Here is a 24,054-nt window from a genome sequence, read left to right on the forward strand (position 1 = left end):
ACAGGAATGTTAAGACTTAATAAATAGCATTCTGTCATGCTAATTGTCTCTCCCCTAGGTCTCACACTGACATACTGCAGTGGATGAAACCATTGCAGCATGCAGCATTTTCAGTTATGAAACACAAGCCTGCATGATATAGTCTTCCTTGACATTTCCAAGTCAGAAATCTGAGCCTTAAAGTAATGTGGATGCCTGGATGTACGGTCCTTGAATTTAAATATGCATGACCTTTTCCTATGAATCCATAAGCTTGGAAGCTAGATGTGCACTATTTCCTTGGGATATATTTTTGTATGTGTGAAGTGCAATTGAAATGCTTTTCTGCTTGACATTTGTGGGTACTGTTGTTTACATGAGGTTTCTCGAATGACTTTTTTGTTCAATATCCCTGGGATTGCAAGTGACGTAATTTTGTTGTAAATGCCTAGGTGCACCATATCTTTGGAAACCCATGAGCCTGTGATGTAAAAAACAATTTTCCCATGAAAGCTTATTCAGTTTCTAAATAAAAAGTTTAGAAAGTCACACAACTATTGCTTCCCATGCAGAACCAAATGCACACTGTAGAACATACTGTATTAACTACAATGCTGGGTATTATGCTATATCTGCAATTGTTCCACTTCAGCTTTAAATACGTTAACAGGTTTTAAGGACTAGACATCAGTTAGCATTTTGGTGATATTAACGTAATTTGTGTTAGCTAGGGTGCAATTGGCTGTCTTCAAGTTCTCCTCTCTAAAGTCCTCATTACTATTGTTTACACCTTCCTGTATCTCCATGTAATCAGACTTACTAATAGTGGAGGCACTTCTGCTTTTCTTTAGGTCAGGGGAAGAAGGGATCTTTGGGCAGCTGGTCAAATATTGGGCTTGCTCCTCTCCTTCCGTCTCACGGTGATAGAAGTAGTTGAAGTTGGACACTATGACCGGCACTGGTAAGGCAATCGTTAATACACCTGCAATGGCACATAAGGAGCCCACTATTTTCCCACCGATGGTCGTGGGGACCATGTCTCCATAGCCAACTGTGGTCATGGAAACCACTGCCCACCAGAACGCGTCTGGGATGCTGGGAAACTGAGACTCGCTCTCATCAGCCTCTGCGAAGTAGACGGCGCTGGAGAAGAGGATGACGCCGATGAAAAGGAAAAATATCAAGAGGCCTAGTTCCCTCATGCTGGCCTTGAGTGTCTGCCCCAGGATCTGCAGCCCTTTGGAGTGCCTGGACAGTTTGAAGATCCTGAAAACTCTCACCAAGCGGATGACTCGAAGGATGGCCAGAGACATGGCCTGTTGGCCTTGCTGGCCATCCTCTGGTTTCTCAGCCAGTTCGGTCCCTAGGGTGATGAAGTAGGGAATGATAGCTACAATGTCAATAATGTTCATGATGTTGGTAAAAAACCCAGCCTTACTGGGACAGGCAAAAAACCTAACCAAGAACTCGAAGGAGAACCAAATGATGCAAAGTGTTTCTACTATAAAGAAAGGGTCTGTGAAAGAGGTCGACTGCTGATAGCCCATGGTACTGTTGGAGTAGGGATGGTGGCTCAGCCCGCTGCCATGGACGTCTTCGTTCTCATCCCGAAAAACGGGCAGCGTTTCCAGGCAAAAGCTCACGATGGAGATTAAAATCACCATGACCGAGACAATAGCTATAATCCTGGCAGGCCCTGAGCTTTCTGGATACTCAAAGAGCAGCCAGACTTGTCTCTGAAACTCGTTCTCTGGCAAAGGCCTTTCTTCTTCCTTAATGTAGCCTTCATCCTCTCGGAACATCTCCATGGCTTCTTCCCCAAGTTCATAAAACCTTATCTCCTCCGAGAAGATGTCTAAGGGCACGTTAACAGGCCTCCTTAACCTGCCACCCGATTGGTAGTAGTACAAAATAGCATCGAAGCTGGGTCTGTTCCGATCAAAGAAATATTCATTCCGGAGAGGATCGAAATATCTCATTCTCTTTTTAGGGTCCCCTAACAAGGTCTCCGGAAACTGAGCTAGTGTCTTGAGTTGTGTTTCAAACCGCAGCCCCGAGATGTTAATGACCACCCTCTCGCAGCACTCATGATCGGTTTCAGGATTATAGGTGTCCTGAGGATGACCTGCCAAGGCTGCCGCTTCATCTGTGGGGTCTCCAGTAGCAACTGTCATATTTAGGGTTAAAAGAAATCCTTATTCTAAACTCTTCCGACTGCCCGGCGGTGGGATCGGGTTCAGGGAAAGGCTACTGTCCTGGGAAAGGACAAGTTCGTAGGTTTGGAAGTGGCTCATGAAAATGCAGAGGGATGATCAAGGGAAAAAATATTTTAGCCTGCTGAGAAAGAGAGAGATGAAATAAAGTCGCGTGTATTAGAGGAATCTGCCTCTGCTCCAACATATCATATTCCTCAGCTGATTTTAATTTGCCTTCTTGGTGCAGAGTTTGAAAACTCCCATACCAACATCTGGTGCTGATGGAAAAGCACTTGAGGAAACCTTTTTAATAAAAACGAGGGAAACATTTACATTGGCAAAACCAGCCTTTTAAAAAAAAAAAATACAAGAAAAAACGTTGGGGGGGAAAAAGCTGCTTTTCTATTCAGGGGACCAAATTGGATGCCAGTGAAAATGAATATGATATAAAATAGATTCTGCTCATGCACCTAAGAGTTAGAAATCAACCATGCAATAGCAGGCAATTCAGAGTTAACCTAAAGGAGCACACTAATGGCTCCAACTTAAAGTTAAACATATTCACAGTTCTTTTGCACTGGGAAAAAAATTGCAAGTCAACATGCTGCACTATATATTTTTTCTCTCTCTCTTTAGGCTTAACAGCCAAATAGTTGGTTTATTTATTTTTTTTTTGCAGCTGGTTAATTTGCAAACACCTGTGCTAGCTGACAGTTTGACTATTGCATTCCCATCTCCAGATCTTTTCTTTGGTTCCTCTCCCCTCATTCTCTGCAAACGACCACTGCGTACAGAAAACAAATCGCATTACCTGGAGAAGCAAATCTCGTGTCTCTTAGTGACACAGATTAATTGACTCTGGGGAAATCCTAGAGAGAAATACAGGCTTCCAAGATCCCCATAAGTTCCTCTCTTCAAAGTTCAAAATAATGGTGAGTCATCGTAGAAGGGGGGAGGGTTAGCTTTCCAGATTGTGGAGGTTAGGTCTGGTAATGGGGTGGGACTGGACAGGCAGAGGAGGAAAAGCCTCTTGATGGCTGTTGCAGCTCTTTACTTCAGGGCAGATGAGTGTCTGTCTGAAGCTTTTCTGTAGGATGGTGTAAAGATGCTAAGCTCAGCAAAAAAACTGATGTCCCCAGTGTCCTCGGAAGGTGTGGCGTTGCCAGGAAAAAACAGCAGGAAGGTAGAGAGCTGGTGGGTGCTTTCAAGCGGCGTCTGCAAAAGACCCAGTTTCTAGAGGCAGCCCTCTTCCTCCTGCATGCTGTTTTATAATTCCTCACTTCCCTGCACTGCAACAAGGGAGAGGGGCAGAGAGCCTCGTGGCAACACGAACAAACAAAGCTGCCTCTCTGTCCCTCGCACGCGCAGCTGCCCCTAGCACAGGGCGAAAGGGAATTGGAACTGGGGGTCACGGCTGGTGCCGGGTGCTGTGCAATGTGATCTTGATCTTCTTTCTCCTCAGCAAGGCGTGCAGCAGATCATGCCCCCTGCCATGCTCAGCTCCTATGCCACTGCGCCAGGTTCACAGTCATTCCGCACATCCGACTTGCCTTAGGATGAAGCCTGCTATCTGATTCCCATGGACTAGAGGCTTTGCAGAGGCTTTGCTTGACAGCTGGGTATGATGCTCAGCATCTTCACTTGAGCCTTGCTCGCCAAACAGCCCACAAAAACCCCCAGGTGAGCTCAACTTTTGCAGCCAGAAATTGTCATTGAGTCTTTCACGCCCAAGACCCCGGCCCAACATTGTGTCATCAACTTCCCAGCATCTAACTTGGTCAAAACTAGACAGTCACAACCAGCTGGGACGTTTCTTCGGCGGATGGTGTTTCTTATTGCAGAGAAGTCCAACCAACCATTTTTCCTCCTAAAGAGAGAATCTCTAACATCCTTTCTTCAGCTGCAGACAGCAGCTTGGCTTGTCTACTTTGAGCCAGGATTATAGAACTAGGTAGGGGAGTCAAGTGGAATATAACCCTCAAGTCTTAGTCTCCTAGCAGAGATTTCTGCATGCAACTGGGCAATTATGCCTCTTGGTCTGCCTCTTCATCATCAACCTTGGAGTTTTTGCTCTAGACTCCCCTTTTGTTTGAAATCTCCCTTTGCCGTCAAATTCTCCTCACCCTTCTCCTTACACACCAGAGGAAATAGTACAACCCTGACAAAGCTTGCAGCATTCAACGGTTTCACTTAACCCTTTTTTAACAGCCCCAAATTAGGAAAGGTTCAAATTTATCCCATTTTTTTTCTTCTCCTCACATTCCTCCCCTCAATGACACTTTGAGAGAATCCGACCCTCTCAGCCACTCACAAGAATATTTTTAAAAAGCCATGAATATAATGTATGTAGTGCTGCAAAAATAACAAGCATCTTCTTGGACCCAATTTCCTCTGCAAGACAAAACAAACAAACCAACCTTGATTTTTCTAACACAGCTATTTTTCCTCTGTCCTTTAAAAACAAACCAAAAAACCCCCCAACAACTAAGGTTAATTTAGCAGCAGAATTTTTCTTTTTTTTAGCATGTTGATGTTTATTTCGCTTGAGATCTAAGTTCTCTGGTTTTCTGTATCAAAACAGCAGCAGCTAGTGCTTATCAGACATTGTTATGGTGTGATCTGAGCTTAGCATTTTTCAGATAACAACCCACTCCCCTTTTCCGTATACTGTCTTACAGTTTCATGCATTACTGGCTCATTAAGGTTAGAAGCGGGGAGCGGAGGAAGCCCCATCCTTTGGCCTATTTCATGCTCATTGAGATTTTTAGGGATGGGCTGTTTCTTTGCTCAGATCTGATTCAAAATCAAGCTCACTGCAGGTACGAGCCGGCCCACACATTTCAGAGTGTTTAGCATGATTTCAGCAGACCGAGGGAAGGCCGCATGCACTGAGGAAAAGGTCATGTTTGCTTTACTCTTTCCATAGAAATATGAAACATCCATTCTCACAAGTTGTGGTACATCTCTGGTTAAGGGGGGTGCGGGGGAATGGCAACCATTTACAATTGGTTCTGCAGTCAGGCATGCAGTGAATACATAAGGAGCTGTCTGCACTGGGATTCCATGCCTCACCTGGGAAAAGTAGAGGCTAACTTAAAGGGGACACTGCTGTGGGAGAGGGGGGTCAGGAAATAGATAGCAAAAACTGCACTGCCACTCCTGACATGGAACCGCTGAACACAGAAAGGCTTTAAAATTAATATTCATATGATTGACATGAGGTTTGGTTTTTTTCCTCCCTCCAAAGCAGAAACCTAGATTTCAGCCACTAGGAAATAATAAAATCCTTTGCTCTATGATGTTATTGACACCGATAACTAAGATCCTTGACCATATGCTGCATAATAGTCTGCATCTGTGTTATTAAGATTTGAAGGGTGAAGGATAATCAACTACCCTCAACTTCATGGAGGGAAATGTGTTAGGGTGATCAAAATCAGGAGGAAATATAGGGCCAGATTCTGTCATCCCTCACTGTGACTAGCACTGCGGTGAAGGGCAGCGTTGTCCAATGGTTAGGACACTGTCCTAGGAGTCAGGAGACCTAAATCTTATTCCCAGCTCTGGGAGTGACTTGCTGTGAACAGAGTTGATGAGAGTAGGGAGACTACCTTTGCTGGATGGAAATAAGGGAAAACCGTATGGAAAATATGGGCCAATGCTTTATTCTGAGGGACGTTTTAGGAAAACACCACTTCCATTAGCAGATCATGATTTTTTCTCTCAGTTGTACATTCAACTGCCCTCAAGTATACCATGCAATTACCATAAGCTTCAATGTAATGTTTAAAAAGGTACTAATTATCCGTGTTAATACATGCCAATACATCATCAGATAAGGGATGGGTGATCACTCTAAGTGAAAAATCAATTAAGTAAGAGACAGTTCCTTTAAAATAAGGGATGGGTGATCCTCCTAGATGAGCATGGGGGGAAATGAGGATAATTGCACAAGAGACCCGAGCTTGGGAGACCCTCAGAGAGTCTGTAACACCTGTGTAAATAAAGGGAAATGGGAGGAGGTGGGTCCCAGCGAAGATGATGTGACGGTTGCAAATTTCTCTGTGAGGCCTTAGGCAAATCACTTCACATCTGTCTAGTCTATTTAGACTGTAAGGTCTTTGTGGAAGAAACTAGACCTTCCTGTGCATTGGTGAATCGCCACAATGGGACCATGAATTTGGGACCTCTCCTGCACTGCTACTAATAGTATTGTATATTACCATAGCATCTATGAGCTCCCGTCATCGAGCTGGACCCCTCTGTGCCAGGCATTGTACAAACAGAATAAAAAGATGGTCCCTGCCACAAAGAGTTCACAATGTACATAGAGGAAAGAGCCAACAGGTGGATACAACAGGCAGAAGGGAAGCGCAAGGAAATAATGAGACAGCCTTGGTCAGCCTGCTCATCCATGGTCTCAGCACACCAGCAGCCTAACCAGTCTTGAGTTTTTTGTAGGCATCACAGCAAAGGAGAGGTGTAAGGAGAGATGTGAAGGAGGACAACGAAGTGGTTTGGCAGATGTTTATGGGGCGGGGAGAGGCAGCAGGGGAGAAAACACAAAGATGCTTGTTTGAAAATTTCACAAGTGGATAATGGAGGCTGGTACACTGGCTGATCAGAGCTGGGAACTGACATCTGAATAGTGAATGAGAGATGATAGGTAGGACGGGGATAGACCTTGAAAATGACGTGCTGCGATAGTTGATGATTTAGTCGGGGTTGGTCCTGCTTTGAGCAGGGGGTTGGACTAGATGACCTCCTGAGGTCTCTTCCAACCCTGATCTTCTATGATTCTATGATATTTCATTCACGCACTCTATTTTAATAACCGTGGCTGAGTAATGGGTATCTAAAGAGAAAGAAACAAATAGAACATAGTTTTTTAATTATCATTCCTGTACTGCTTGCTATTGTTACATTTTTTTCTTTACAAACCTGGCATCTCTTTCTGCTAATGAGATGTGCACCTGGGCCACGTGTAGGCTGCTAGAAACCTCTTTTCACAATTTTTGTCAGGTTTTACAAGCCGAGCAGGGTCGGGCTTTGTTGATTTGTGGATGGGAGACCTCTACAGAAACCCCAGGCTGCCGGCAGAATAGTATCTTGTTTTAATGGGTGACACCAAGCCAATGACTCCACAGAGGGCACTGAAGGTGCCATTTTTCCGGTGGGATTTAGAGCAGAGAACCTAACCATTTCTGATCACTTGAGAACGCCCAGCATTTTTAGAAGCAGAAATGTATTTCACTGCTCAACTGAACCCCAGCCAAAATTCCACTTTGCACAATGTATTTCTAAATTCCCCTCGGTTTACAATGGGAAACCGGATTCTTCTTCACTTCATGTCCTAAACTGTTGCTGTACTTGTAAGATCTTTTTCCCTTATTGGATTATTAGATCTGAGACCACCCAGGAGGAGTGTTGCAAAAGAGGTTCTTGATTTCATCAGAGCCGCTTTGTCCTTCCGCTGAAGACATGTCCAGCAATGTTGGAGATGGGCGAGCTGAGGTCCAAAAAGTATCTGTCTATGGCTGATTCTAACAGAAAAGGCAGACATTGGATTGAGACTAGTTTGAGAAGAGGAAAACGGAGCAGGATTTGTAACTATTAGTCAGCTGCATGTCTAAGGTTTTGCAAAACCAACCTTGTGTTTTGCTGGTTTCTCTTGCGCAGATGGATGCAAATTGAAGTGAATGAGGGTATGCTGATTTATACCAGTCAAGGATCTGGCACCAAGTATTTTCCTGAACCATCACGGCTCTTCACAGTCGCAGATTTATCTACCCTTTTTATTGCATATAGCTGCACACATCTGCCTCAGCTATGCTGACAAACCAGTATCTGACCAGCTATTTCAGCCCTGTGATATATAGCACCTCCTTGTTTGGGTTGTTACGTATTTAAATGGATGAGGAATTTGCATTCATCTTATGATTAAAATATATGGAGCCAGATCTTTGGTCCAGATTAAGTCTACTTTGGGCTATGCCAATGGCACAAAGTGATCTTAAAATTACCCTCCTGGGGCAGCTGGGGATTCCCTTATCAGTCCGTCTCTCCTTCTTAAATGAAAAGATTTACACCACTTTTTAGCAGAGAGGCCCTTTAACTTCAAAGCACGTGGTTAGAGCAATGGGCTGGGACTCAGGAGATCAGGGTACAATTCCTAGCTCTGCTACAGACTTCTTGCAAGACTTTGGGCAAGTCACTTCAGCTGGTATGTTCAAAAGTGGCCTAAGGGAGTTAGGTGCCCAGTTCCCATTGAAACTGAATGGGATTGGGTTGTGCATCTCATCCTTGCTCTGGGCCAACGTTCCAGGCCCCATCTCCCTATGCTTCCTGGAGACCGTCTTCACTGCAGAGTCAGCCCAGGTTAGTCTAGCCCAGGGTGAGCAACCATAGTGCAAAGCCTGACCTAAGTTACTGATGTTAAACACCCCCCCTGAGTGTCACTAGGTCATGGAGGAAGGGGGGGGGCACATCCCAGGGCTGCAGTAATCTGAGCTGCTCCATGTCTCTTTCCCCATGAATTTGTGGGAGAACTTGTCTGTCCTCCTGGGCCCATGGGGGGAATTGTGAGAAGACACTGGAGGACTCTCAGTGCTCGGGTGACTTATCCTGTGTCCTCACTGCAAAAGGGGCAGGTTACCAGCCCCAGTGAAAGCACCTGGGCGTTAAGCCACATCCTCAGCTGGGCCAATTATCCCAGGGTTGAAAATGCCACCAAACTCGAGTCTCAGGGGTTTGAGTGTGGATCGGAATGGGGGGTAGAGGCAACTGACTTGAGTGAACTCTGCAGTCAAGACATGCCCCTGTGATTGCTAAAGGCTGGGAATTAGGTGCCCATATCGCTCCTCTTAATCACACGCTCACTGCCCTGTTGTAGGTGCTACAGCTCATGGCATGCATAGCACGTGCCAGGGAAGAGCAAATCAGCCAGTTGGGTTTGCTCCTCAGTTTGGGCCAGTGGATTTCAGTGCCATCTGCAGCAGTTTGGGGTACTTGGGCGCAATTTAATTTTAGCAGCTGTGATGAAATGTAAGCAAGTTACAAGGGCTGTGAGTCAGCTGGAAAAAAAAATCAGCTGAATGCCCACCCTCAAATATAACCATTAAATGCGTCAGTGGAAGGAGCTTATGCCTATAGCTATTTTAAATAGTCTCTGTGCTAACTCTTGAGTTTCTGTTTAAAAAAGCAGGCTGAAAAGCTGCACCCGAATGCTGTCACTGACACTGATGCTCTATCCTAGCCTGTAAATAATGAAGAGAAAAAACAGATTCAGAGAATTGATTGACTGAAACACTGTGACAAATCATGGGGACCAGACTGGCCTGCGGTTCATGTATGATCCATAAGACTTTGATCTTCAATAGCACCTGCCATCCAAGGATCCCAAACCACTTTGGTGAGGTAAGTCAGAATGATTATCCCCATTTTACACTTAGGGAAACTGAGATACAGAATTATTAAGTGACTTGCTCAAGGTCAAACAGTAATTCAGTGGCAGAGCAAGGAAAGGAACCCCGGAGTTCTGAGTCTATCTATCAGAAGTACTTATCTGGCCCCCATCACCATAATACCTAAGGTACCTCACCATCTTTAATGTATTTACTCTCACAACCCTCTGTGGGTAGGTAATTGCTTTTATGCTCACTTTACAGATGGAGTACTAAGGCACAGAGAAGCTAAGTAACTTACCCAAGGGCTTACAGGAAGCCTATGCTAAAGCAGGAAATTGAACTAAAGTTCCCCAGGTCCTAGATTCATGCCCTAACCACTGAGCCCTCCTTCCTCTCCCACGCCTCTATTCCACCGTCTCTCCTGGCTGATCCTTTGAGCTACTTCTCTTACCTCTACATCAAGCCCACTTGCCACCATAATCAACCTCACGTGTATCCGGTCCCATCAGCAGCAGCTTCTTATCTCCTTTTTGTTGAAATACAGATATAAATAAAGTTAGGCCTAAGCCATGGAGTTCAAATCTGAATCTTCCCAATTGCTGGTGGTGCCCAGATCTGCAGTTTTGGTTCTGGTCCACCTCTAGTTATCAATGCCAGGAGAGGCTCTTCGCTCATAGTCGTGATGCACCAACCCAGGTGTGACTGTACCACTGCCCATTAGGGCCCTTGGAAAACAGCAATTGTTTTCTTTGCAAGATGAAATCATATTAAATGCCGTCTTATTTTCATATTTTTCAATATGGATTTTCAAATTAAAATGTTGTGGGTTTCTTTGAAAAACATCATGTGTTCTGATGTGAATCTTCATTTGCATCTGGACAAAAAAGTGGAATGCCAAGGTTTGCACTCAAAGGATTGGGATCCTTGTTCTGAAAAGATCCTGACATCTTCCAGGTTTCCAGTGAAACTGGAAGGAACTTTGCTTAGTGAAAATGCAATCAGAGAACTTCAGTTTTGGAGGGGTTTGTAATTCATTGATTGGGAATATTTCACACCACAATGCTGTTTGCTATAGAAAAGTTAATGGACCTGCTACCTTTTAACTATCCCCTCTACTAGGCACTCAGTTAACAGTGTGGTGTGTGCAGTGTAAAAGCTTTATACAGCTACTAACCAAGGAAATACAACTTGATTGGATTTTGGTAGCCAAATTTTTCAAAAACTACCCAATTTTCCAGAGTCCAAATTGAGACACCTTAAAGGGGCTCAATTTTTCAGAGAGTGGGTGCTCAGTACTTTCTGAAAATAAGGCCCTTTAAAGTGTCTTGAGATTGGCGTCTAAATGCTAATTCACCCCAAGTCACTGTCACTTTTGAAAATCCAGACCTGTTTTTATAACCTCTAAAGCATCAAGAGTGGTGTTGGCCAGTCTGAAGACTTTGGTGTATCAATGCTGCTGTGTTCCTGGGCAATCACAGATTGCTGCCAGCTGTGAGTTTGAACTAACATGAACTTCCCATACTATGAGCTTGGGGACAATCTTTGTGTTATTAACTCAGAGTAGAATATGAGACACTAGCTTGAATGTACTGTTATAGTTACCACTGCCCTCTAGTGGAACATAGAGGCCTGTTTATGTAAATCACTCTGATTTTTTTCCCTAATCTCCTATACTGCTGGTTGGCTGGGAGGAAGTGGCGGATAGCAAGCGTGAAAAACTGGGACAGGGGTTGGGGGATAATAGGCACCTATGAAAGGAAAGGCCCCGAATATCGGGACTGTCCCTATAAAATTGGGACATCTGGTCACCCTAGAAGTGGGAGATATTTTCAGTTCTGTGTAGGCAGGCCATTCATCTGATTTTAAGCCAGACTGTTCTCTTTTTTCTATGGTTTTTATCCCCTGTCTGCTACTGAGACAAAACTAAACATGGTTTTGTGTGGATCAGGGATGTGGGATGCCATCTGGAAGACCACTCCGCATGTGAGGTCATACCAGTGGGGACAGGGTCATGCTACAGGGGGCGGGCCCACACCATTCCCATAAGTACCAAAATGTCTGGTATTCTGGGGGTGTGGCAGTAGCCACCCTAACTCTGTGACTGGTTCAAATCCAACCCAGGCAGCAGTGAAAGTCATTGTTTGAAGACTCTTTGATAGCCATGGCAATGGCCTGGCTGGATCAGCCTCAAGTTCCATCTGCTCCAGTATCCAGTCTCTGACAGTGATCAGCTTCAGAAGAAGGTGCAAGAACCCCACAGTAGGCAGATGTGGGCTAATCTGCTCCCCGCCCGATCTTATCCTTGTCCCTAATAGTTAGAGGTCAGCTTAAGCCCTGAAACATGAGATTTTTTTAACCCTTCCAAATTTTTTCTTGCACCTGGGTGAAACGGATTGACGGTCTTCCTCTAGATCTTAGTGGGCAAATGTCCACATGACCAAGACTCCACCCGGCTGTTGGCACTCTGGGTTGTGATCCCAGCTGAGATGGTAAGGTTGCCCGACACTCAGGGCTGATGGACAATGCTAGGGAAGTTTGGGCTGCAAATAAAGGCTTTCGATCTCCAAGGCTGGTACAGTTTACTAGCATTACATTCATTTTTACAAACTCTTAGGCACACAGTGTTGACACCCATTGCAATGCCCTCCTCCCACACCTGGTGCCGAAGTTGTCTAGAAGACACTTCTTCACTCCAGCTGCTTCATCTCAGCAAAGGGATGCTTTCTCTATCTACCTTCTTGGGGAAGTTGCTCAGCACTTGCCAGACCGCCAGCTAGCAGCTGAAGCTGTACGAAGGCTGGTGGTGGCTGCAGTGTTGCTGTCCATCTGAAGGTAACAAGGGAGAAGGGAGAGAGGTCACAATGTTTTAGGATCTACAAGGGCTGTGATAGCGCAGGACTGTGTATCACAGAGAAACTGCCCCCTCCCTAGGAGCAATCTCATTGGTGACTCCCTGTTCTGTCCCTATAGCAGACTTGCTCTCATCCAGAGATTTTTTTCCCCAGCTTTTCTGGGGCTGGACCTTTAAATCTGGCAGAGCCAAACAACTGCAGCCCTAAAGCAACTTGTGTGCTTCCTTTCTTTCTCTTCTAGCAGGTAAGTATGTTTCTCCCAGCTTCCCCTTTCTCGTTCTGAGGATGCAGCACAGTCTCACAGATGCTCACTGGGTTGATCCAGTTCTGGCAAAATGAAAAATGCCCCCTTTCGTACTGGTGGCTTAGCTACGGTCACTACGTTTTTTATTTTTGTGATCACTAGATCCGGTGGGTCTTTCTAAATGACAGAGATGATGGTACTTAGCCCTTGAGCATCTTTAGATCCGAAAGGTGTTTTACAAAGTGGAGTACATGCTATTCTCCATTGTGGAGATGGGGAAACTGGGGCAGTGAGTGACTTGCCCAAAGTGTTCTTATTGCTAGACCTGCTGTCTCCTAAATAATGATATTTAGCAGTTATACTGAGGTTTTTCTCTTCAGAATGCTTTAGTAAATACATTAGAGATGGGCATTTGAATACCTGTTTGTTACTCCTGGGGAAATGGAGTCGGAATGCTTACCTGCCTAAAACAGCTCTGTGACTGGAACATGGGAATTCAGGGCTCGCACCACTAATCCGCATGTATCCCCTTCAACTTTTTAAAGCTATCAAAACTTTCTAATTTCCCTGAACACCAGTGCTAGAAAGCAATGCAAGGAGCAAGATGAGCTCCCTACAGTGTATGTAAGGATTAAATTGATCATAATGTTTGGGGGCAGGAAGGAATTCCCCAGGATATATAAGCAGGGTCTTTCTCCCCATTATCATTTGAATTACAGTACCATCTACTAAGATCAGGGCCCCTTCGGGGTAGGTGCTGGACAGATGCCTAGTGAGGGAAGTTGTCCTGAAGAGCTGACACTCTATGAGGTAAGACAAACAGTTGAGATGACTTTTACAGGGTCACAACAGAGCTGGACTAGAAACCCAGTCTTGTGAGACACAAGCAACTGCCAAGTCACTGGAGAGCCTTCTTTCCCAGTCAGGCACAGGCATGATACCCTCTCATCTCTTCTTCACATCCCACAGGGCTCACTCATTTGGATCTGGTAGGTACATCCCAGGGGATCCGTTTCCCTTCAGTTTCAGAAAGAGTGCCAGAGGTGCCTCTGCTCAAGCCCTCTGGTAGAAATGGCATGCGTTGCATAGGACACTAACTTTTGTTATGGCCCGTCTTGACATAAAGTGCAAAGAGGGGATTGTCCAGTCACCAAAGGCTGAGGCGTGGCACTGATATGGCATGACGTGCTGTAGGCTATTGGACAATCCTGTGGAAGTGGTATGTCGTTTTTCATTAAGCTGCCCATCAGGATAATTTGTGAAGCTGGGCTTGCTGAAAAGACGGCGGCCTGTCAAGCTGCCATCATATGGATTATAGTTCCAGCCTGTGTGCACGAGGAGGGGCATGGCTTGCAAGCATAGGTCCCGTGTCGGTTTCAGCACACGGCAGATGGCCTGCATGTGAGCATCTCCCCTAATAACCTTCTGTCAGTCACATAGACAAACGGCACAAATAGCACAAAGTGGCTCTCTTTAGAATGAGGGGTGGGTAACTGTTTTGCCGTTGGCCTCTTGGTCCAAATGTGGAGCAGCTGTGGTCTGTGGACAGGAACTGAACTAGCAGGAAAAAAAAATTCATGAATATTTGATCAGTGACCAAGATGGATTTGCTTTCCATGGACACAGGAATTGACAGACTGGATCATACCAGAGGTCCATCTAGTCCAAGACCCTGTCTCTGACAGTAGCCAGCATCCGATATCTTCAGAGGAAGGTGCAGAAACCCCTGCAGGAGGCAATTGATCGGTTGGCTCATGCTCTGAAATAAAGAGGTACTGTGGCCTAGATCATCAACAGTATTTAGGTGTTTAACTGCCATTGAAATCATAGGGAGTGAGAAGCCTAAATACCTTTGAGGATCTGGCCCTGTAACCCAGTGGTTCTTACCCAAGGGTATGTACACAGGGGAGTACGCATAGGTCTTCCAGGGAGTACATCAACTCATCTAGATATTTGCCTGGTTTTACAACAGGCTACATAAAAAGCACTAGCAAAGTCAGTACAAACTAACTTTTCATACAGACAATGACTTGTTTATACTGCTCTATATACCATACACTGAACTGTAAGTGCAATATTTATATTTCAGTTGATTTATTTTATGATTATATGGTAAAAATGAGAAAGTAAGCAATTTTTCAGTACTAGTGTGCTGTGATACTTATGTATTTTTATGTCTGATTTTGTAAGCAAGTAGTTTTTAAGTGAGGTGAAACATGGGGGTAACCAAGACAAATCAGACTCCGGAAAGGGTTTCAGTAGTCTGGAAAGATTGAGAACCACTGCTGTAACTGTTCCAGTATTCTTGTTTTAAATCTTTACGATTCTAATGCTGCATATTCTTGTTATCCTCTTTGAATCCTGCACTATCTCACTGATATAATGTGTCAAAGAGTTCCACAGGCTAATTATGTGTTGTGTAAAAAAAAATTTCCTCTTATCTGAAATTTGCTTTCCCAAGACTCATAGTTACAAATTTAACTAATGCAAACACTTGGGAATTTGGTGAATTTGCACCTCAACGAATAATCAGGAGGGAATTACAAACTGTCCAGTATACTGAAGTGTAAAATTCTCTATTAACTTGTGTTGATTAATTGCAGAAGTCCCATGGTATTTCTTGTCTCCTGATTGGATGGCATCTGTAACTAATCAGGGGACAAGAACAGTTCCCCATGACTTCCATACCTCAACCAAAGAGTGTGAAAGACAAGTGTTTTCAATAAACTCTTTGCAACCAATATGCTGGCCGATAATGTCCTGCTGCAGGAAATATCGGCATAATTGTGAACAACAAATAAGTAGGGGAATTTTGAAATCTATTTCTTGATAACTCACCCATGGAAAAAGAAGGCAAAGTTCTATAGAATAAATGATTCATTTGGAATCATTCATTCAGCTTTTCTTGATTGTAGTAACATTCAGCAGTACCTAATAAGCAATACTGCCAAAACCATTCAAAAATCATGAGCCAGCCCCCAAAATTCATGAAATTGTGCTTAAAAATCATGAGATTTTAAATAATAAATGTGTCCTCTTCCTTGGCCTTCTAGGGGATAGAAGTAAAAGGTGCACATGAATGTGTCAACCAGAAATGATACTACTGGCTCATTATGCAGGCCTGGGCTGACACAGAGGCAGTTTTATGAATGCCATGGTAGAATGCACTGGCAGAGTGCATGATGTCAGGGTATTCCAGAGATCACCCCAACCACACATCCCACTTAAAAACTCCTCATCTCCACTACTAATTCAATGTACTTTGAAGACATAGAGCCTGTCCCAGTTTTTCCACGAGGTGGCAGCATATAATATGACAGGAATTCCACCTCCAATGCGTAACCTCTACCACGGACCAAACTGTATTCCAACCTTCTGGAAACGAGTGTCTGAAAAACAAAACCATCTCCTAAGATGCAGAGTGCACTAAAATTCCCGTCAAGACTTTCAACATTTGTATCATGCAACGTGACTGATGTTGTAACTGTATCCCCAAACACTGCCTTATGGAAAAGTCCTATGGAACGATAAAGGAACTGGTGAGATCTCTATAGGTTTTCTGAAGAATCTAATAGAATTTAATAATTATATCCCTGCTGTAAAATTCTATAGGGTGGTTAAAAGAAAAACTATAGAAAGGTATGCTATATCCTATATGATAGGTTTTAGAGGAAATTCCATAGAACCCCACTGGCTGCATCTCGGTTCTTTCTACTGGACTTTGTCATAAGGTTTTATAGAGATGAATAGTATGGTGTTAAATAATGAATAACAAAATTGGGAGACAGGAAATCGGAAGCAGTTAAGAGGGTTAAGAGACATTTTCAGTGTAGGTTTGAAAGTTGGTGGAAAATTAAGCCTAATGTTCTGCATCTGTACAGCGCTAACTGCAATCATCATAATTAATAACGTCAGTTTTTCTGCTCTCTCTATTATTGTTAATGATCAATATAATGGTAGCACCCAAATGCCCTAGCAGGATTCCCTCCCACCCCCCGGTGCTGAATGCTGCGCACAGGAAAGAGACAATCCTGCAATAATATTACAAAAGTGGAGCCTGGTAATGTGCTTGGAGCGGCTATCTGGGACTTGCTGCTCTTTCAGTCTTGTTTAGGTTTAGCCACATTTTTAAAAGTGGGGTTGTGCTAAAACGGATGGTGATCTATTGTTCTCCAGGCTCCCCAGGGGGAGAACAAGAAGGAATTGGCTTCGTTTTCAGCAAGGGAGGTTGCGGTTAGGTATTAGGTAAACTGTCCAGCTCTAAGAATAGTGCCGCAATGGAACAGGTGACCGAGGGTGTTGTGGAATCCCCATCATTGGAAGTTTTTAAGAACAGGTTGGAAAAACACCTGTCATGGATGATCTAGGTATACTTGGTCTTATCTCAGTACTGGGGGAAGGACTAGGCCATATCCTGAAGTTTACTCACTTGGACCCGTTCCCCATTGTTTTAGGTGCTGTACAAACACAGAACAAAAAGACAGTACCTGCCTCAAGGCGCTTGCATTCACCTCTGCCAATTAAGCCACTTGTCTGGGTATCTAAATATAGATTTAGATGCTTAACATTAGGCACACAATGATACGTGTTATTCACCTTCATTAGCTAGCTGATACCAACACCCAGGATTTGATATTGGACTGAATAACTCTACTCTTTCAAATCCCTCCCGAAGACTCACTTCTTTTCATTATCCTTTCATTGCTTCCTTCTGCCCTGGCCAAAAATCCTAGCTGTGTGGTCTAGCAGATAGAGCAGGAAAGCAGGGGAGGCAGCGTGGCCTACTGGAGAGAGTGCTGGCATTAGGCGACCAGGGTTCTATTCCCAGCCCTACCCCTGTCCTGCTGAGTGAGGTTGGGCAAGTCACTTTCTTTCTGTGTCTCAGTTTCCCCATCTCTAAAATTAGGATAATGGTGCTTTCTGCTCAGAGGTCTATGGAGGGAAATGAGTCCTGGATGAGTAAGAGCCAGGGGGTTATTATTAGGTTAATTCATTTTGGGGGTGGGTGGGAAGCAAGAGAGGAACCAAAGCAATCCATGTGTAACATTAAATTCCACTTGGTGATCTTTCATCCTCTCATACCATTTTCACACTCCCTTTGTTTGTCATTCCTGCCTGTGTTCTGTCTAATTTTTAGCTAGATCCCATTGAACAGGAAAAACTCCTATTGATTTCAGTGGGTACACAATTTCAACCCAGATCCTCAAAGGTATTTCGGTACCTAACTCCCATTGATTTCAATGGAAGCTATGCACCTAAATACCTTTGAAGATCTGGGCCTTGAGTCGTAGGTATTTGATCCAGTCCAGCCACTGCTCACTACAGAGCATAGTGCTTAGTGTTGATGAGTCACATCATGATAGTAAACCCTACACTTGGCAATGAATGTTTTCAGGATGGGGTCCATATTTGTAAGTTCCTGCTGTGTCGGAAGTCTGCCTGCCAGAGCTGGTCACAAAATTTTGATTGAAACACTTTTTTTTAACTAAATACAGCCTTTCTTTTTTTTTTTTTTTAATGAAAAATTTCACAGAAAATTTTTGCTTCTTTCCTAATTTTCCAGATGTTCTGCAGAAAACCAAATTCATTTTGGTTTTTGAAAACTGGAAACCAATGAAAATTTTTCCAATTTCTCATCGAAAAACCAGACAATTTCCATGAAAAATATCAAACTCTCTCCCCCAACTTTTGAGTTCTTTTGAAAATTTTAATTGAAATACCATTTCCCCACCTGCTCTACTGTCTTTTTGCTCGTCTACAAGCAGCTAGATCAGAGGGAGCTCAAAATCTGGGCAGGAGTAAACAGCATGTTAGACATATTTCACTGTATAATGGCTCTATCTGTTTTGAGGATTTTCCATAGCACCTAGCACTGTATGGACAAATTTCCAGAAGAACTCAGCTCCATTCGCTATTTCAAGCACCTGAATGAAAGCTGCTGGGAGCTGAACTCTTTTGAAAATCTAGCCCACAGATTCTAAGGAAACACTTTGGCGTGCTCTGCCATTCACAGCCCCATCTTCCACACTGCGGTGGAGTGTAGACAAGCCCTTAGGGACCTTTTCCTAATCATTAGGACCCAGACCCTCAAAGGGCCAGATCCTCTGAAATCCGTAGGAGTTAAGTACCTAAATACCTTTGACTTCAAAGGGCACCAGATCAGGTCCTGAGCCATAAATAATAATTCTGAATGATGGTCATGCTACTAAGATGCATTTGCAGAATGATTCGATGTCACAAATGTAATGTGTTTTGGCTGAATGTAGGTGCTCAGCTACCACATGGCTGAACAGGAGACATTTATTTTTATGATGTGTGTTAGGATGGCACCTAGAAGCCATCCTAATTGAGACTGTGGCCCCATTGTGCTGGGTGCTGAACAGATGCATTGTGAGAAACAGTCTATACACTGAAGAGCTTACAGTCTAAGCAGACAAGGAACAGGTGAGGAGACAGAGTTTAGGGCAGGAGCTGTCTTTTTTTCCTGTGTTTGTACAGCACCTAGCACAACAGGGAGCCGATCCATGCCTGGGATGCCTAAGCGCTAAAGTAATATAAATAAGAGAAAAAGTCACTTGCCCATGGTCCCACAACAAGTCAGTAGCAGAAGCAGAACTAGAACTCGGATCTCCTGGTGTTCTAAGCATTACCCATCCATACTGCCGCCCAATGATAGAAGCTCTCATCACTATGTAGTAACAGGAAGGCAAGCTCCTTTCCTTTGTGTAGTCTAACTACAGCATGTGCTAATTTCAGCAGTCAGGTTTGGAGCAGATGGCACATGGTTTCCAGCTAGCCCTCTCTGTCTTGGTAGCATTCAGTTTGCAACGCCATATCATTTCCACTTCCTTGTCATTTTATGTCTTATTTACTATTTCTTCGTCTTCCTCCCTCTCTTGGGAGAGCGAGACTTTCCAGTTGTCATGGAAACCCCTTTTCTTCATCTCAGCTATTTTCAGATGCTTCTTTGTAAAATGACTATTTATAGCCACGTAGCTTCCCCTAGACTCCCACTCTGAGAAGGTGGTTTCCTGTATCAGCATAATGCTAAAGGATGTCTTCTGCTGATTGCAAGCCTCGACTGGAAATTGCAGCTTCACACATTTTTTTTTTTTTTTTTTTTTTTTTTTTTTGCTCTCAGGCTGATTGCAAGAATCATGCCATATTTCTGTTCAAGAATGATAAACTAGCAGGTTTGAAATATCTTAGCAGTTTGGAGGAAGGTTGTTTGGAAGAAATCCAAGCCAATCTTTCTCTCACTCGCTCACCTTTATGAGAGGCAGCATTGTCTAGTGCTCAGATTAGTGGCTTCCTAGGATTTGGGAACTCTTGAGTTCCATACCTAGCTCTGACACTGGCCTTGGAAAAGTTATTTAATTGCTCCGTGCCTCAGTTTATCCACCTGCAAAGTGGGTGTAAAATACTTCCCAGCCACACAAAGGGTGCTGTGAGTAGTAACTGAAGACTGTAAAGCACTCTGAGTTCTTTAAATGAAGGGTGGCCTAGATGGGGAAGGATGGTCTTATGATTAAGGCACTGGGCTAGGACTCAGAAGTTCTGGGTTTAATCCCTGGCTTGGCAACAGATTCCCTGTGTCACTTAACCTCTCTGTGCCTCATTTCCCCATCTGCCAAAGGGGAGTAATAATTCTTCCATTCTGCCTTGTCTATTTAGACCAGGGGACTGTCTTGCACTATGTGTTTGTACAGCACCTAGCGCAATGGGACCCTGATCTTGGCTGGAGCCTCTAGGTGCTGCAGTTATTTATTTGGCTTATGCAAGCCTGTCAAGCCAAGCCATCACATTCTTATCAATGGTGTTCAGGTCATGAAGACCTCCAAGAAGTTGAGTCATTTTGCAGTCCTCAAGAAGTGTCGTGGTTTGTGCCTGCCCACACTGACATAGTGGACTCTCTCTAAAACACCACCAAAATTCCACTGCAGCAGAAAGTCCATGTCTGGTATGAAACTGGTTCCGAAGGCTCCATTGCCTTCACAGTAAATCAAACTAAGGTTGTGATATTTTCTGTTTTATTTATCTGTCCCTTTCTAATGATTCTTAACAGTCTATTAGCTTTTTTGACTGCCGCTGCACATTGAGCCGATGTTTTCAGAGAACTATCCATGCTGACTTGAGTGGTAACAGCTAATTTAGACCCCATCGTTTTGTAGGTATAGTTGGGATTATTTTTTTCAATGTGCATTACTTTGCATTTATCAACAGTGATAAAGACAAGTATTCACCATTGTGTAATATTAACATCCTAGTGGCACTCCTTTTCAAGGGATGGCTGTAGCCAGTATAAAGAAGTTAGATAGATTTTATTTATTTCTAGAACTATGTTCATTTTTATGAATTAATAACATCCATCCAAAGAAGAATCAGCTGTTAGTTGGCCTCTGTATTATCTGTGTGGAGCTCAAAAGAAGCTAGTGAGATTAGAGAGGCAGTTTAGTCTATTGGCTAGGGCACTTCAACATATGGGAGACATAGGTTCGAGTCTTGGCTCTGCCACTGACCTGTAGTGTGACCATGGGCATGGTCCTTCACCTCTCTGCTATTCCTTCTACCCTTTCTGATCCAGGTTGAAAGCTTTGGGGGGTAGTGGCTGTTTCTTTCTATGGGTTTGGACAATGCTTAACACAAGTGGGCTGTGGTCTTGATTGGAGTCTCCCGGCACTCTTGGATGGCTGTGTCCAGCGGGATCACTCTACCTATGGTCAGAACATACAAAGCAAAGTAATGAAGTTCACCACTTGGAATGTTTGTACTCTCATGGATTCCCCAAACAGTGAGCTCTGTCCAAACAGTCCAGTTGAGGTAAACTCCTAGTTAGAGACTTGTACACTCTGCAGGGACCACGTAGCATTTTCAAACCAGCATAGAATTTATTAGTCAATCAGAACTCAGCACTGGAATTCCTTAGATGAGCATAGAGAAATAAAGGCATAGTCCATTCTGGTCAAGCCAGAGCAAACCACCAGCTAAGCTGTAGTGGATTCCATCTCAGGCTCTGTCTCTCTCCAATCTCTTCAGTCAGTCCCAGGAGATGGCAGCCAGCTTCCTCCCGAAACCCACACTTTATTTCCCGCTTGTCATGTCTCAGTCCTTTGTTCTCAAGCTGGTCTCTGCTCAGCTTCTCAGCTGAGAGGTGAGAAGAACCTCATGGGTTATTGTTTGCCAGGTATCAATATTCTGGTCACTGGGGCTTTTTCATTGCCTCTTTCCGATTCTGCATTGCTATAGGTGGCTTTCAACAAGTTCCAGCCAGTTCTTTAATGACCCTATTCACTGTGGTCCAGCCAGCAAGGCCCCACCCACACCTCATGTTGTGGGCTGCCCCCAAGAACAGACTCAACCCTTTTTCCCTCTACCAGGTAACCATGCAAAGTACAGAGGGAAACTGAGGCACACATTGAATTCATACAAACACTACAGAAAATTCCCACATCGTCACAGCATGTTCCTCCAAAACCAGCTGAAGGGCGGTCTGTAATTTGTTGCCATTCAGATCACAAATCTGTATAGTAGGGTTGTCCCTTCTCTTACTTATGCAGATGTAAATCAGGAATAACTGCATTAAAATCAATGTAGGGGAAAAGATGGGGGAGAGGAAACTCGAGTCCTGTGTCTTTTGTTTGTTTTCCTGGTTGAAATGATCATTTACGTCCCACTAAAAATCCTTATTATGGCTTATGTGGGTCTTAAGTGGTGCATAGGACTTAGTTGTGTTGGGGGGTGAAATATTGTTCTCCTTAGCCTCTGAGGACAGGACAAGAAGCGATGGGCTTAAATCGCAGCAAGGGAGGTTTAGGTTGGATGTTAGGAAAAGCTTCCTAACTGTCAGGGTAGTAAGCACTGGAATAAATTGCATAGAGAGGTGGTGGAATCTCCGTCATTGGAGGTTTTTAAGAACAAGTTAGACCAACACCTGTCAGGAATGGTCTAGTTATTATGTAGTCCCACTTGGAGTGCAGGGGACTGGACTAGATGACCTATTGAGGTCCCTTCCAGTCCTACACTTCTATGATTCTGCACAGGGGTGAATTTCAGCCCATCTGTCTGAAGCAGAGGAGATTTTCCATCTTCAAGGGGCATTCTCACCTCCTTCCCAATAGCGCTCAGAACAGGGAATTGCGTGTACCTGTTCAACTTCTCTTCTGCCCTTGGTTCAGCCATTCATTTGTATGCACGCTTATTGTGCCAGTGGATAGAACAGCCTAAAGTCTGAAAAGCAAACATTCCTGGGCTCGTGTCTCAACCTCACCAAAGCACACATTTCACTTGATTTGACACAGCTCAGCCCAGTTTGTGCTTAAAACTGAGCCCCGTCTCATGAGCACTGTTTGAGTTCATAATGAAATACAAGAGCAGGCATGTTTTGTGTGCCAGCATTTCACGCTGCTGGACTAATAGGCTGTGCTAGGAAACTGTGAGCATGTCTAAATGGCATAAGCAAAAATCTTAATTCAACAGAGTGCACAGTTCAGATCAGGATTAGTGTTTGGATTTCATCTAGCCCCACAATGTTCTTTGGCCTACATCATGCAGAAGGTCAGACTAGATTGTTATACTGGTCCCTTCTGGCCTTCAAATCCATGAATCTATTAAACCAGAATTTTAGCGGAGGGTTCCTATCGCTAGTTAATTCATCTTATTTTATCCAGCTTATTTTTCATAGTTTCTGAAAGTAGTTTGTGTGCTTGACTTACATTCTTTTAACAGTCAGATTATTCCCCTGCGTCTCACATCGTCGCATCCTGAGCCTCTTGCTGTTACTGGGTTTAAATACTTTGGGAGGGTGTGATGGTTTGTAAACCAACCCCACGCTGGCACTGAAAGGGTTAAGGGGACCTGGACTACTCCCTTTGGACACCTGGAGGTAGCTATGGGGTGTGTCAGGCTCAACTAAAGATCAGACCTAGCTGAGGAGCTGGGCAGCTAATACTAAGGAAGGAGTTCAGGGCAGGAAGAACCTGAGGAATAGGTGGCTGCTGCCCTGTCTTGTGAGAAGGGAACTCTTACAATAGGCCAGGAGAGATGCTAAGAAGCCATGGGATGGCAGGAGCTCCTGCAGTGAGCACTGATAAAAGAGCAGGAACCAGACCTCCAGGGAGAAAGCCCTGGAAGGTGTTGGCTGCTCTCAGTGTAGGGAAGAACTTTGCAAAGCCTGGAAGGGAGCTGGGGGCAAAGGACCTAGAGACGAGCCAAGGGAGGAAGGATTCCAGGGAAGCAGCAAGGAGTCTTGGCTGCTTGCTACAGGGTTCCTGGGCTGGAATGTGATATAGACAGAAGGCCTGGGTTCCCCTACCCACGGCTGGAGAAAGTGGCATCAAACACCTGGCAGAACGGGTAAGGACTACTAGCACCCTGCTCTG

The 24,054-nt window shown here is 44.2% G+C and overlaps 1 protein-coding gene across 1 annotated transcript; it reads right to left on the bottom strand.

Moving 5' to 3' along the window:
- Positions 1-659: 659 nt before the first annotated feature.
- On the bottom strand, positions 660-2,153 carry LOC137142250 (potassium voltage-gated channel subfamily A member 2). The gene has a single exon (XM_067531506.1). It carries the CDS (start codon positions 2,151-2,153, stop codon positions 660-662), a length of 1,494 nt encoding a protein of 497 aa, XP_067387607.1.
- Between the last annotated feature and the right edge of the window lie 21,901 nt (positions 2,154-24,054).

Source organism: Emydura macquarii, unplaced genomic scaffold (assembly GCF_026122565.2).
Source record: "Emydura macquarii macquarii isolate MOO-44397 ecotype Brisbane River unplaced genomic scaffold, CSIRO-AGI_Emac_v2 contig_3220, whole genome shotgun sequence".
In the NCBI taxonomy this organism is placed as follows: domain Eukaryota; kingdom Metazoa; phylum Chordata; order Testudines; family Chelidae; genus Emydura; species Emydura macquarii.